This window comes from Pyrus communis, chromosome 15 (assembly GCF_963583255.1).
Source record: "Pyrus communis chromosome 15, drPyrComm1.1, whole genome shotgun sequence".
NCBI classification, from domain to species: domain Eukaryota; kingdom Viridiplantae; phylum Streptophyta; class Magnoliopsida; order Rosales; family Rosaceae; genus Pyrus; species Pyrus communis.
This window is the reverse complement of record NC_084817.1, coordinates 10,089,449-10,104,771: the sequence shown is the minus strand read 5'-3', so window position 1 is coordinate 10,104,771 and position 15,323 is coordinate 10,089,449. Positions and strand designations below refer to the sequence as shown.

Below are 15,323 nucleotides of genomic sequence, written 5' to 3'. Positions count from 1 at the left end.
GAGGCACGACGTCAGGTAAAAGTATATTAACTTTAAAATTTTATACAATTTATTTATTATTATTGATTAATAAAATTTTCTTAATGTTTTTTTCTTCAGGAGGGTTCTAAGTTCCCAAAGATTGACATGTTCAAGGACGTTTACGTTCGACCTGGTAATGAGACCACTGAGCAGCTTCATGTAAGTATATATAATTATTATTATTCTTATATGTATGAATTGTTCAAATATTATTTATATTTTGTTATTAAACATTATGTGTTTTTTCTTTATTATTACAGGCTGTTATGGTGGAAAAGAGCACTGCTGTTCTCCAAGAAACAACATCGCAGCTTCCCCCGGAGACCCCGATTAAGGACATCACGGTACCCGAGGATGTAGTTTTCAAATCATGACTGATGTCCTAGATCAGAACTTCGGTCATCGTCATGGCAAGGTTGTTCGATGTATAGGGAAAGCGCGGGTTCGTGAGACGAGTGCCTCTTCTTCCAGATCGAACACAGCAGAGGTCGATGCATTGAAGGAAGAAGTGACAACCCTAAGGGGTCAGCTTGCTGTCCAAGAAGAGCAGATGAGGGCCCAGGGCGAGTAGATGAAGGTGCAAATAAGGGCCTAGGGCGAGGAGATGAGGAACTATGCCGAGACAATGAGAAACCTTGTATGAGCCATACAGATGTCTGGCCTCCAAGTCTCGCTACCAGCACTTCATCCTGCTCCACCTTCCACCTCAGAGCCACCTCACCCTGCCGATACCCAGTAGCCTGATTATCAAACCTAGAAGACTACTTGTAGTATTTTGTTCGGACATCTTGTATGTATATTTTCATATATTTTATAATTAAGTACTTTTGCTTGGTTAATTAATTATTGTTTAGAATTTAATTACAATATTTATCAAAAATTAAAAAATATTTTTTTTTTACCAAAATAAAAAAAAAAAAAAGGGTTTGCGTGACGCACCTCCTACGTCGTGCAAAGAGACTTTGCGTGACGCACCCCTACGTCGTGCAAAGCCACTTTGCGTGATGCACCCCACTTTGGCTTTGCATGATGTAGGAGGTGCATCGCGCAAAGTCTCGCGCGACGTAGGTTACTTTTTCGTTACACAAACCCTTCTGTCACTGCCTTGGCACGATAGTTGGCGGGTGACGAAGGTTCATTGCACTAATGTTTGCATGACAGCTTTTTTAACTTTGTGCGACAAAAGACCTGCGTCGTGCAAAGTGTTTTTTTGTACTAGTGAATTTACATTCATTTCTCTGTTTTCTCTCTACTGCTTAAGGCTCCTTTTCTGCAATGCTTTGATTTTCTGCATAATTCGAAGACTGTTATCAATATGAAGGTAAATGCTTGAATCCTAACATACATATAAACAAATGAAAACAAGACTCAAAATATAGCTGATTGGTATGAGCTTCCATGAGACATGATATTCTTATTCAATACATAATTCAATAATCTTACCAAAATAATCTTAATATCCATGGAAATTGGAAAAGTGCCTCTCATCGACTAATAGACAGTTCCCTTCGTGAGGATTGGGACATGTGAAGGGAATGCAAGTTCCTATGAAAACAACTTTACTTCCCCGGAAATTAATTACTTAATTAACTCCATATAGTCATGAAGGAGAGCTGTCCAGAAATTGAATGATACTTATCGAGAGAGCTGCAGATCATGAACTGGTCCTAAAAATGATCAGCTTATAACGTTGAAGTTTCAAAGCTGTGTAGTGTAGGGCTCGTCGATCGTTGTCGGCATTCTTTGCTGCTAACCCCGACTGCGAAGCAGAGAGAGTGGTACGGTGGGGGGACCTGTAAATTGCTCGAGATTTTATGCTCCAAAGACAGACATGGTCATTGTATGGTTTAACAAGAAAGGTCTCTGAACTTTGTACCGGGACCATCTATTCCAAAGTAGCTAGTTTTATGAGTTTGTGTATTACTGTATGCATGGTACGTAAGGGTTGTCATCGAGAGCCTTGAAATGCAACATGACATGATGGCAACACGTATAGCTAACCTAGCTTGATTATCCAGTTACATTATATATATATAACACACTTATAATTCTCTTAACACAGCTAGTTATTGAAATTCTTAGGTTCTCATCCTTTATTTTGCTATTCCATTATTAAAATCATATTCCTTTTCAATTTTTAATCAAGGTCCTTGGTTATTAATAACATCATTAATTATTTCAATAATAAAATATTTTTTATTTCTAAATATATTCATTTAATGTTAAAAATGTTACAATTAGTATATTTATATTTATGACTAAATTTTTTATTAGTTTTAGTTTGTACCCATTTTAAATTTGTAATTCTTTTTTAATTTGCCCCAATTTTCTTTTCATTTTTTATTTGTACCCATATATTAAATTCTTTTTGTGCCCATATTTTTTAAAGTTTATTTGTATTTGTACCCATATATTTTTTTGTTTGTACTTTTTATTTTTGCTAAATGTACCCATGCTAATTATATGTACCTATTCATGTAAAACTTTTTATTTTGTTATATGTAAAATGTACCCTTTTTTTATTTAAAATCTATTCAATTTTTTTTAATCCATTTTGAAACTTATATGGGTACATTCTTTTTTCTTTGATTTTAAAATGTATCCATGTCAAGTTTAATCGAAGAAATTTACTAATGTTATTAAGCCTAATATCTTTTTTTTTTTTTTTGTGATTTTGAAGAATGTACCCATGTTTTGATACAATAATTGTTTTGGTTAATTTTGATGAATGTACCCATGTTCATATATATAAACACACACAATAGTATATTTATATTTTAATATTTTTAATCCCACAAATTATGGTTTTTTTAATTAAAATCTCATTTATATAAACAACTAAAATTTCTAATTTTTAATTTTAAAAATATAGTAACGTACGTAGAAATAAATTATCACATTGATTTCAGGGACCTCTATCAAAAATTAAAAACCAACAAGGTTTCAATCAAAGAATATTCATAGCTAAGGACCACATCCAAAGTCTCCCTTTACAATATCTGTTCTTTCACAAAATACAAGATAACATATAAAAAAAATGTACAAATTTTTTCAAGGGACGGATCTGTGACATTACTTTTTTTACACATATTTTGTCACACTTTTTTGTCTGTAATGTATTTTAATGATCCGAATAGACTATCTTTTAAGTATTCCTTCAAATATCAGGTCTACCCAAAATCACCCAAATCTGAAACTATATGACCGTTAGATTAAGGGTTTATGATTTTTTTTTTTTTGTAGAACCGTAAATGTCCATTTTCTTCACCACAAATGAATATCTTAATGGTTTTAGATTTATCTAATTTTTTGTAGGGATGGTCTATGAATGATGTCTAAAAGATAGGTTGATCGGATCATTAAACTACATTACGGATTGGGCCACAAAAATGTGTGTCAACAGTTATATAAAAAAAAATGGTGTCACAAATCTGTCTCCATATTTATATATTTGTATACATTCTAGATTATTTTTTAAACTTAAGATCTTTTTTATATGTAACTAAACGGTATAATCCACAAAGTTTATATGTCAATGTTGTTAGAATATTGGGATTTGGTTACAATATATATTTACATATTTTTAATACAATCGTCATCTGAACTGTCAGATAGTTATTGTATTATATACATATATTCACATGTATTATATCTGACCATTAACTAATGATTGTATTAAATATATGTAAGTATTGTAGTCAATTTCAGAACTTTATACTATTACTGTCTAGGACTAATCCATAACAATACTCATGACTTTAAATGGCAATTATATTGTTCGTTCGATCTATTGATCTGGTAGAATAATTTCATTCAAGCACAACACGTTGTCTAAGGACAATATCTGGCGTGCCATGTCATGAAATAGCATAATTTTGAACATAAAAGCTATTAGCTATTCACATATCAAATTATAAGCTATTCAAGCACGTTCTTGAACCAGAAATATGAGTGTCATGAGAGTAATTCTAATACTATAGATTTTTTATTGTCATCATAATTTGTACAGAAAAATCTAACTTTACAGGAACATCCAATGCATTTCGTTTCTAAACTATGTAGAAGGTGTTTCTATATAATTAGATTAAGGTTTATAATAAGTCAAATCGAGATTAGTTTTCATTAACCAGCCTTAAGTAATTTGGATTATGTAACCATTAATTTATCTTGGTTGAACCTTCTTTTGGCCACAAGATTAGGTCGAACTTAAAGAACTAATAATATTTATATGGATTCACATTTAGGTCAGCAAGCAGTATGCTATTCACACATTCTTTTTTACTTTTCACACATTCCTTGTTAGTTTTTATCATTTGATCTTCTTCAATTTATCTGATCTAACGATCAAAAGTTTAAAAAAGTGTGTGAAAAATAAAAAAAAAATGTGTGAAAAATAAAAAAAGAATGTGTGAATAGCACATCATGTCAGCAAATTGTCGCCATTTTTGGAGTATTAGGTATAATATTATATGAAGTGGCAATGAGGCAAATCGAAACTCCAAGCTGCCCTCCAAGCCTAGAACTGTTAGAAACCAACAGGTGTACAGTCAGACCTAGCATTCGTATCGTGTTTCTCGTGTTCGTGTCGTTTTCGTATCATACCCGATAGCTTAACGGGTCGTATCGTGTAATACATGTTAAACTAAACAGGTAATATGACTCAACCCGAAATCAACCCATTAATATTATCAGGTAATATGACCCGACCTGTTACCCATTAAGAAAAATATATTTTAAATCAATAAAAATGAAAATGAAAAACATAATTTGACCCAAAAAAATGTAAAACATAATACTAAATTAGTATAAACATACTAAATTTCGGAGTTGACCCCTTCATGAAGGTTGTAAAGGCTTTCATTACGAATGATTACATTTTTCACACTTCTACAATAATTATTATTAATTTTATTAATTTTGCACTCAAATAAAAAACATTGTTCATGAGATTTGGAGGGTTTTAAAAATCTAAACAATCATCCAACCATCGTCTAAGTGTTGAGGATGCAATTATGAACGTTTGTTATGCTTTCACATATTTCAGACTTATACATTAATGATTCCGAATTTTGTTTATTTTGAACTCCCTTAAAAATACTATTCATGAGAGTTTGTATGGTTTTAAAAATTCAAACGATCATATACCCATCCTCAAAGCATAGAGGATGCGACTACGAGCGTTTGCAAATTTTTTACATATTTTTCGCACATGTAAATTAATTATTATATATATTTTTAATGTGTTTGGTATTTTTAAATTACTTGATATTTTTATTTTTAATGTGTTTTATGATTTTTAATCTCAATCTTTGCTTGTAATATCCTATAAAAATAAATAAATAAAACTTAAATTTTAAAATTTATATAGAATAATAATATAATAATAATTAATAAACAATATATAGATATTCATTATATCTATTGTATTTTATAGTACGTTTTTTTTAGTAGTTTAAAAAATTAAAATCATCAAAATAACTTTTTTCTTATCTATCGAAACAGGTTACCTGCGTGCCATTCTCGTGTAAACCTGTTAAGGACCCGTTATTAACGGGTTATTATTGTGTGACTCGATAATGACCCGAGTAGTTATAGTGTTGACTCGATAACGGGTCGTGTAAGAAATTGTCAGATCTATGTACAGTTGAAGAAAGACAATAAATTAATATGATAAAATAGTAGACCATGCCCTTGCTAGCAGCTGAAATGCGCTGCAACTATAAGTCTATATTCCACGAAGAATAAAGATATTTACCTTAGATTTTCTTTCGCTAACCTGGATTGTGTATATTCCATTTCTAGCTCCTCTAGATCCTCGTATCCAAACACCATCATTCATTGAGGTTGTTGGGATCTTATATTCTCATTGACCCCTAATGCATTAAGCTTTGTTCTTCTTGTCTTTTTGGTGTCTTGTTAGCTTTCGACAAGTACAGATCAACATTGTCTTAATTAGATATTGCGGTACGTAGCTAGGATTATGCAATTTTAATTTTACTCATTAAAATTCAATGTTCTCTTACCATCATATTACAATGAGTGAGAAACTATTGAGAATCACTCGATGATTCAAAGAGTTAACATATTTTATCCGTCTGAAAATTGAAAAACTAATTTCAAGATGTACAATTATTTTGGACCCAATCCCCTGCCTCCCCCGTCGCCTCTCACTTGTCACCAGTGATGGGGTAGAGGAGATGTTTGTTTGAGTAGTTTCTAGTTTGCCTTTAATTTTGGGTAAAATAGAGAATTAACGTTGTATTTTTGTTAATAGCAAGAACATTTATGCTAGGTGAAAATATAGAAAGCACCTAAAAGAATTTACCTTTTTTTTTTTGACAAATGATAATGTGGAGCCAAAAATAATCGAGAAAATATGGAGGCGACACGTGGATTCTTAGGTAAAAAGATAAAATTACCCTCGAGGTACACCGAAACTCCTACGCACAAGCAGCGGACAATCACGACTCAATCAAGGTCAAACGTGATCAAAATAGGTATTTATTCAAAACCTATTTCATCCATCCTCATCAAATCCTCCCCACAAGGTAATCTTCAATTATTCATTCAAAATAGGATTAATTACCTAAATTAATTGATTAATTTCCTAATTAATAATTAATTTTCTAATTGATTGCAAGATATTATTTTGACATAATACCTTGCAATTACACCCAAAAACCACCATAAGTGGCCGGACCCCTTTTCTCCATAATAGGGGCTAGCCATACCCCTATAAATAGCTCTCATTTCTCCCAAAAACCTAATTCCAACTCTCTTGCAAAAATTCTCCAAATTCTCTAAACACTTTTCCCTCAAATTCTAACTTTGCCATCGGAGGTTTATCGGTCAAAGCCCCCCCCCCCCCCCCCCCCCCCCGCCCCCCCCCCCAAAAAAAAAAAATCTTGTTTGGGAGCGTGAGGCTCTTGGCCTTGACCTAAGGTGTTAATTGTTTTGCAGGTACATTTTCATCCAAGAAGAAGAAGGCAGAAATTTGCATCCACAAATTGGTGCTTTCATTGAGAGTTTGAGTCATACGCTCATAGAAAACTCTTGCATTCAAGATTTTTCATTTTATTGTTCATTTGTAGATTTTTTGTACGTTCTTATTCTTAAATAAAAATTCTTCGATAAAACATAAAAGAAAAGTACAATGGCAAGAGATTCTGAAACCTCGATGAACGGAAATACCAACATTCAAGAATTAGGATCACGGTGATCCATAAGGCTCAACACGATGATGAGTGGAGCGGCAGCACCCCCACGGGGCACCACCATAGCAACCACCACAGCAGCCACCCTCGGTAAAGCCCACGACGCCACGACCGCTGCCCAAGTCGTGCCATTTAAGCCCACACGGGCCCAAGCCCAACGCGAGCACAATGTGTTGCCGACCCAAGCCCAAGCCCAACACCCACACCCACGTGTGCCACACACCAAGCAACCCACTCCTATGGCCCCGCCCGCTCCCATAGCCGTGCTTGCTCTCGTGACCTTTCAAGCAATTCCCATCGGTCCAAGACTGGTTCAATCATCCTAACTTCAGATTTCTAGACCGACGATTAACAGGGGCATTTTCACCATATTTCTCTAAGGATTTGACATTTCCTAACTCAAATCTCGCACCCGGAGTCTACCACACTTCCATTGCTCAAGGAGACGCATTCTTCCAACTATTCCAACGTAAATGGAGAACAATATTTGTCTCGACAAGTCCTAGAGTTGACGAGTACCCTCGCACAGCAGACGACCTCGATGAATCAGCTTTTGCAGAGCACTGCAATGCAATGTGTCGCATACGAGGTGTCCTGAAGTAGGACAAGGGCAGACGAAGAACCTCTCCAGCAACGTCCCGGCAAGCAGCTACTTGACCATCCACGAACCGAGCGTTCGGGGAGTGTACACTCCCGACTGGGCCCCCAAGATAGCGTATACTCCCGTCTTAACGAGCGGAGGAACGTGCACTCTCGACTAGGCCTACGGACAAGCATACATTCACGGTTGGGGCCACACTTTAATAGTCAACATGAGTGACCTTCCAGGCGAAATGTTTATTCGTGGTTAGGCCCGTAAGAAGTATCCTCCAACTCACATCGAAGTAGGCAGCACGAAGGACAGAAAGAAGCAGTCACTCAGTCTGGCTCAAGTTCAACCAGCAACCTACGAAAAATTCCCTCACCTACAAAGAATGAACCATATGCACCGCAGCTGTGAAATAGACGAGTCGAGCACGTAGAAGAGAAGCCTAGGCTAGCAGGTCAAGACCGAGAGCAACCGACAGCTCCACTACGCCAACAAAGGCAGATTCAGGAAGAGGTAGAGAGGTTTTTAAACGAGCGATTGCATGATTTCCAAAGTAACGAAATCGCGGATGATGCGCTACGACGAGACATGATCAACATGAGTAGGTCACCCTTCATGGACAAGATCGAGCAGGCAGAGTCTACATGCAAGTTTAACATGCCACATTTCACATCTTTCAAATGAGACGGAGATCCGAAGAGGCATTTGAAGCACTATCGAAGCGCGATGGTCCTTTATCGGAACAACGATGCTCTTATGTGCAAGATATCCTCCACCACTTTACAAGGTGAGGCGCAAGATTGGTTCCACACCCTACTGCCACGATCCATCCAGAGTTTTGATGATCTTTCCTTGGTTTTCACCAAAGAATATTCATCCTACCACTCGATCAAGAAGAAGCCTGACCACTTGTTTAATGTGAAGAATAACCCAAAAGAGTTGCTTCGCGACTATGTAAAGAGGTTCAAAGCAGAAAAAGCAAAGATAGTCGGATGCGACGACTTGATAGCAAGTACAACCTTTCAACAAGGACTCCCAGCAGACCACCCGTTGTTTAAGGAATTGATCATGAAAGAAGATCTAACTCTAGCAGACTCTTTCGCTCTGGCAGAAAAGCATGCTCTCTGGGATGATGCTTGATGCGAGAATTATACGCACACAAATTAAACCCTCTTTTTGTCAATTGTAGTATAAGTATAAGTAGGGATCGTTCTGGACCGGGGATTAGGAGGGATTGTTAATCACTTGGATTTGACTCAAAAACATAAAAACAAAGTTAAAAACGTTCACAAAGACTCAAAGGACTCAAAACAAGTTCAAAAGACTCAAAACTGCCTAAAAACACTAACTAGGCAGTTTCTGACCTTAACCCCAATGTTGGACGAATTTAGGATTATGGCTTGATTCAAACGTAAAATAACAATATAAAACACTATACTAGACTCAAAGAATGCAAAACTAAACTTTAAAACACTAAAACAAACCAAAAGACTCAAACATCACCCAAAACACTCAAAACAGCCTTAAAATCACTTTCTGGGCAGTTTTGAGCACTTTGGTGAATTTGGACGAATTTTGGGAAATAAATTGAATCAAAACACTTTAAAACATAAACTAAACAAAGTCTAAACACTAAAGAACAAGAAAGTAAAGGGGGGGTTAGGTTTTGATGAATTTAAACTAAAAGAACAGATTGTAAGTAAAAGCAAAATGTAAATGTGAATGTGTGATAGAATTGAATGGAATGAAGGCTAGCTAAGGGGTTCATCTCCATACATGTTATACTTGCATAATAAAATGATTTCCAATTGCATTTCAATAAACTATGATACTCAACACCCCAAGTTAACCGTGATGCACTAATTAACCTTCAAATCTTCCTAACGTTATTGAATTGGATGATGCATGCGACAATTCAAAACATTCCCCACAAGTCCTCAACATGAATGCATAGAAGAGGTACAAGCAAGAATCATTACGCTCTATGAAAATTATAAGTGTTGACGAGGCATTCGTTACTATGAATGCATGAAACTCTTGCCAAGAATTCGTTTAACGCGATTGTTTATAAGCAACCTCCACTACTTATGAATATAAGTTCGTAACTATTAGGTGAAACTCACTTATATTCTAGCGTCATATTCATGCATGAAAATTAAGCGTGCACTCTCAATAAACATACATAAATAAGTTATCAATAAAACGGTTAAACAAATTGAATCACAACTTATGAAACGCAATTAGAAGTAATCAAATCAAAATGCAAGCATAAACATATATTCGAATCACCCCCCAACCAAGGGGGAGTTTAGTTCCTCATGGTACAAAACAAAGAGAATCAAAGAAACACCTAAACATTCCAACAACTCAAACTTGAATTGTATGAACGTTTAGGCCCTCTTATCATCCATTCCTCATTCGTACAAAACAAAGAGCATTGAAATTAAACATTGAAATCAAAGAAACACCTAAACATTCCAACAACTCAAACTTGAATTGTATGAACGTTTAGGCACTCTTCTCTTCCTCTTCGTTGTAGCACAAGGTCTAAGGATAGTTTGATGGTGTAAATGGTTTGGGGAGTGGTGGAGGAATGGAAGGATGGTGTTTGGATTTGTAGGGAAGACTCACGGCACAAAGGGGGTGGTTTGATGGTCTACATTTCTGCAATGGATGAGTTTATGGACGAGTGTTTGGAATGGGTGAATTTCTGGCACAAAGGCCTTATTTCTGTGGTGAATGGATTGTGTATGAATGAGAATGAATGAATGAGTATTTATAGGTGAAATGGGGGGAACATGACAGCTAGGAACTTGGTGGAAATCTGAAATGGTGATGGGAGATGCATGTGGCTGTTTGTGCATGTGATTAAAGGGTGGAAATGCATGTGCTTTGACAGAAATGAAAGGGAATGCACGGTTTTGGTTGATTTCTGGTGGTTGTGAGGTGGAAATCTAGGTGGAAATGCATGTGGATTAAAGCTATGTGAATGATTAAGGTGAATGTGCATGAGTGCATGTGAAATCTGCCAAGATGCATGTGTTATGAAGTGGATTTTCTGCAAATGCAAGGTGAATGTGCATGTGATTAAATTAAAAGATGGAATGCATGTGAATGACAGCTAGATATGTTGATGAATGCATGTGACTTGTTTGTGGTGAGTGAATGCATGTGCAAAGCTTTTTGGGAGAAAGGTGGATGAATGTACATGTGACTTAGGTTGTGAAATCTGATGGAATGATGAAGTGGCTGAAATGATGAAATGAATGCATGTGTTGAATGATTAAAGTGCATGTGCAATGTTTTAAAGGATGGAATGATGGAGGAACAAGTGCATGTGAATGCATGGTGATAGCATGTGCACGGTTTTGGTTGGAATGATGGCAGATTGTGAAAACATGCGAATGCATGTGTTTGATGAATGATAAGTGGTGAATGATATGATAAGTGATAAGTGGTGAATGATAAGATAAGTGATAAGTGGTGAATGATAAGTGATGAATGATAAGTGGTGAATGATAAGTGATATGATATGTGATTATGATAAGTAATGGGAGCATGTGAGAGAATGAATAATGAATGCATGTGTACGGTTTTGGGAGAAAGGTGGAGATGCACGGCATAAGGGAATTGGAAAGGTTTAAATGTCCTAAAACTAAAGGGAACAAAGTTCCAACACTTTGGTCTTCAATTTCGTCCAACATTTTGGCGCCAAGCATAAGCTATCCATCCTTAGCCCAAAAGTGCTCCAAAAGTCTCCAAAATGCATCTTTTTGCTCCTTTAGCCCTTTGGACCTACAAACACACGAAAATAGCTTAAAGGACTAAAATAACTAAAGAAACATAACGTAAATGCACGAGAACAAGCCATTTAAGTCGCATGAATATGCTCCTATCAAATACCCCCACACTTATCTTTTGCTAGTCCTCGAGCAAAACAAAACAACAAAAGAACACGAAACTAGACAAAACGAACAACACACAACCTACACCTTCCAACAATCGTCTCACGGATTTCCAATGCTCATGACAAGTTAAAAATCATTATTCCCACAGATTTTAGCCATCTTTACACTTAAGTACATTCTTAATCATAGTCACCATATACAAGTTCACAATTAAGCATTTAAAACACATTTCGAATGTAGTAACATGCCTTAGAGAATTTCCTCAATTCTTTACTAGAATGCACTCTATTTTCACACAGATTTTCTGACTACACACCCTACACTAGTTATATGTGAGAGATTGATGTAAACATGAAAGACTAGCATCTCACATATGTTATAACAAAGAAAGCATTTTCTGGAGTTAATAAGCATGTTTAGATATGATCTCAAGAATGGAATGCTCCTACTTAGATGCGAGAACCAGTGACACCATAAGCTCATATCAATTCCAAACTCCACATTATTGAACACATAACGATCAAGATAGAAGCATACGGGTTGAAACGGGGCTAAAGGTGTTTGGCTAACAAAGAAAGGATAGGGAAAACAAACGTTCTTTAAGTAATAGTGAGCAAAGTATTGAATTAGGCACTTAGAATTCCCTTTTAGAACGCAGAAGTCAACTTTGAACACCCAAGGGGAAGTCACACAAAACTTAGGGCCATATTCAGACTTTTTGGGCCCTTTCTTCAACAATCACACTTGTGAGTCCATTCTCACTTATTTTCACTCTTTTTCTTTCTTTTCTTCTTCTTTTTCTCACATTTTTTTTTTCTTTTTCCCGTGCCTCCTTTAAGACTTAGGCACATACATACACACAAAAATCCCTTCCCCCACACTTATTTTCTTTCATAATGTACTCAAAAGGAATTCATTTAAGTCATGCTCACTATCTTTCAAGAACAAGGGTATAGGAAAGTCCTACTCTAGGTTAGGTAAGGGGTGATGTGGTTAGCAAAGAAAATAGGCTAAACGAGGCTCAACGGGGTTAAAACTAATATATACGAAATATGGGAAGTAAGGCTATTTGGCTATGGTGGCAACTACACAACTTCATCTTGATATATGTTATGCAATTCAATGTCATGCTTTGAATGAAATGGATATAAGTTCTAGCATTTAGTTCTATCATGATACAATTGCATTCTAAGTAGCAACCAAGCAAGGATAATGAGATCATGCAACAACTTTAGAAAGCAAAGAATCACAGAAAATAACTCTCCAAAGAAGGTAATGGCTCGAGTCTCACAGGGTTGTAGCGTTTGTTTGAGTTCCTTCCTTCAAGCATGTTACAAAAACGAATTTTTCTTTTATGATTGCATGTGAAGTCATACATTATAACCATAACCAAGCATATACCAAGAGTAAATCAAACTTTTCTCTATGTTTATAACTCTTTTTAACAGTCATGCAATTACAAACCAAATCCTTATCATTGTGTTGGAAGGTACCCTAAGACACAAACACACAAAAACTACTCAAAACACTCTTTTTAGGCTTTTCAAAACATGTTTTTCAAATTTTTATGTGATTTTCGGAGTTATAAAACAAAACACACTAAAAACACTCTAAAACAACTTAAAAACATCTTAAAACAGCAAGGAACAACATTTGAAGTAATGGGTGATAAAATCCCACGAATTTGCATTAACAACATTAGTTACCCCCCCACACTTAAATCAAACATTGTCCTCAATGTTTTAAGCATAGATTTAAACAAAGCATAAGTAAACACACAAAAAACATTTAAACATACTAAACATGGCAGAATGTAATTAACAAAGAGAAGAGTTTAGGGACGCAAATCTGGTTATGGAGTGTAAATTCCCTCTTCTCCTTGGTAATTGCATTGAGGCTTTGATCATAGTGACTCCACAGGCTTACTCTTGAACTGGTTTCCGCCCATCATTGATTTTCCTTTGTGCTACTGTTGAACTGGGCAGCAGGATTCTTTTGGTCTCCTCCACTTGTTGATTTTCCTTTGTGCTACTGGGCTGGAGGATTCTTTTGGTCTTCCCCGAAGGTCTGAGCTTACCCCTTTGGTCTGTTTCTTTGTTCAATCTTTCCAATTCGTATTGAAAAGGGTTGGAGGATAACTCAGCCTATGTTTGTCTCCACATGCTTCAATGTATCATTTTCACTTGCCTTACTCGCTCCCCTTTGCAGAAGTGGTCCCTTCTCCGGAAGTGTATCAACCGTTGAAGATGACTACTCGAGAGCAACGCTAGGTAAGCAATCAGGAATAGATTCCAGGCAGTTGGCTCCAGATTGGAAGACTGACTCCAAGTGCCGGCTGATTGCTTCTTTTACTTTGCCATGCGAGTAAGAACAAGGACAAAGAAAAAGACAGGGAAAGAGCATGATATGAGATACCTTTGCTTTTGACCTTGATGATATGAGATACCTTTACTTTTGAAGAAGCGGTGAATGAATCAGCATACTTCAATCCGCCGTTTCCTCCTGGGTCATCTGTACTCCAGGCATCTGGTATCATCTTTGGGGAAGAAGAAAGAATTGAGTATTTCGAAAGGCTTTGCTGGGAGTGCGCCCTCAGAGGTGAGAGAGAGTTGGGCATGGTTCTTCAGGTTTGCCTTGCCATAAAAGACGAAGGTCGACATATATAGAGATAATATCAAGTGGTGGTACTGTTCTTTTACCCTTGTCGACAAATGTCTCTTCGATATCAGAACGACGCCTCTTCGATTTCTGAGCGACGCCCCTTCGATTTCTGAACGACGCCCCTTCTCTTTCTGAACGACACGTGGTAGTGCAGATGCGGCTCCTTTTGACAAAGCTGCACGCGTTTTCTGAAAAGCAGAGAAAGCGTCGCCGAACTTTGCGCTTGTCGGCTAAAGACGTGTAGTTGCGATGATGGCCTCCACGTGTTTTCAGCTTTGTCAGAAATCTTTTGACAAAGTTGAACGCGTTTTCTGAAAAGCCGAGAACGCGTCGCCTAAATTACGCCGGAAATTCCGGCTTTTTGAATTGGTGGACGCGTCGCCTTGGTTTTTTTATTGAGCTATCGATCACCACAACAAACACACTCTGAAGATTTCCCATTCTTGAAAATCGACTCCGGGCCTTTGAAATTTAACTCCATCCCTTCTCTTTGAACACTTTTGAAAAATGGCAAACTCATCGAACCTTAGCTTGGAATTGAGCCTTAGCAGTGATACGGGCGCGCCGCGTCAAGGTAACGTATGGCGCCCTTCTTTCTTATCTTCTAACGGTCCTCTCACAGGTGAAGACTCCGTGATGCAGGATGCCACAACAGCTACAATAGTAGCTAGGAACCTCCTCACTCCAAAAGATAGTAGGCTGCTGTCAGGACGGTCCGATGAGTTGGCCGTTCAAGAGTCCCTCGCACTTAGTGTTCAGTGTGCGAGTTCTGTGTCCAACATGGGCCAACGCCTGCTTGCCCGCTCCCGTCAGGTGGAATCATTGATGGCAGAAGTGGAAAGTCTTAAGCAAGAGATCCAGCAGCTTAAGTACGAGAATAGAAGTTTGCATGTGCTTGCAAACAACTATTCGACGAGCATGAAGAGGAAG

The 15,323-nt window shown here is 36.9% G+C and overlaps 1 protein-coding gene across 1 annotated transcript; it reads left to right on the top strand.

Annotated features, from left to right (window-relative positions):
• The first annotated feature begins 8,550 nt into the window (after positions 1 to 8,550).
• Positions 8,551 to 8,964, top strand: LOC137717036 (uncharacterized). Its single transcript, XM_068456354.1, has one exon. The coding sequence runs from the start codon at positions 8,551 to 8,553 to the stop codon at positions 8,962 to 8,964; it is 414 nt and encodes a 137-aa protein (XP_068312455.1).
• Positions 8,965 to 15,323: the final 6,359 nt, after the last annotated feature.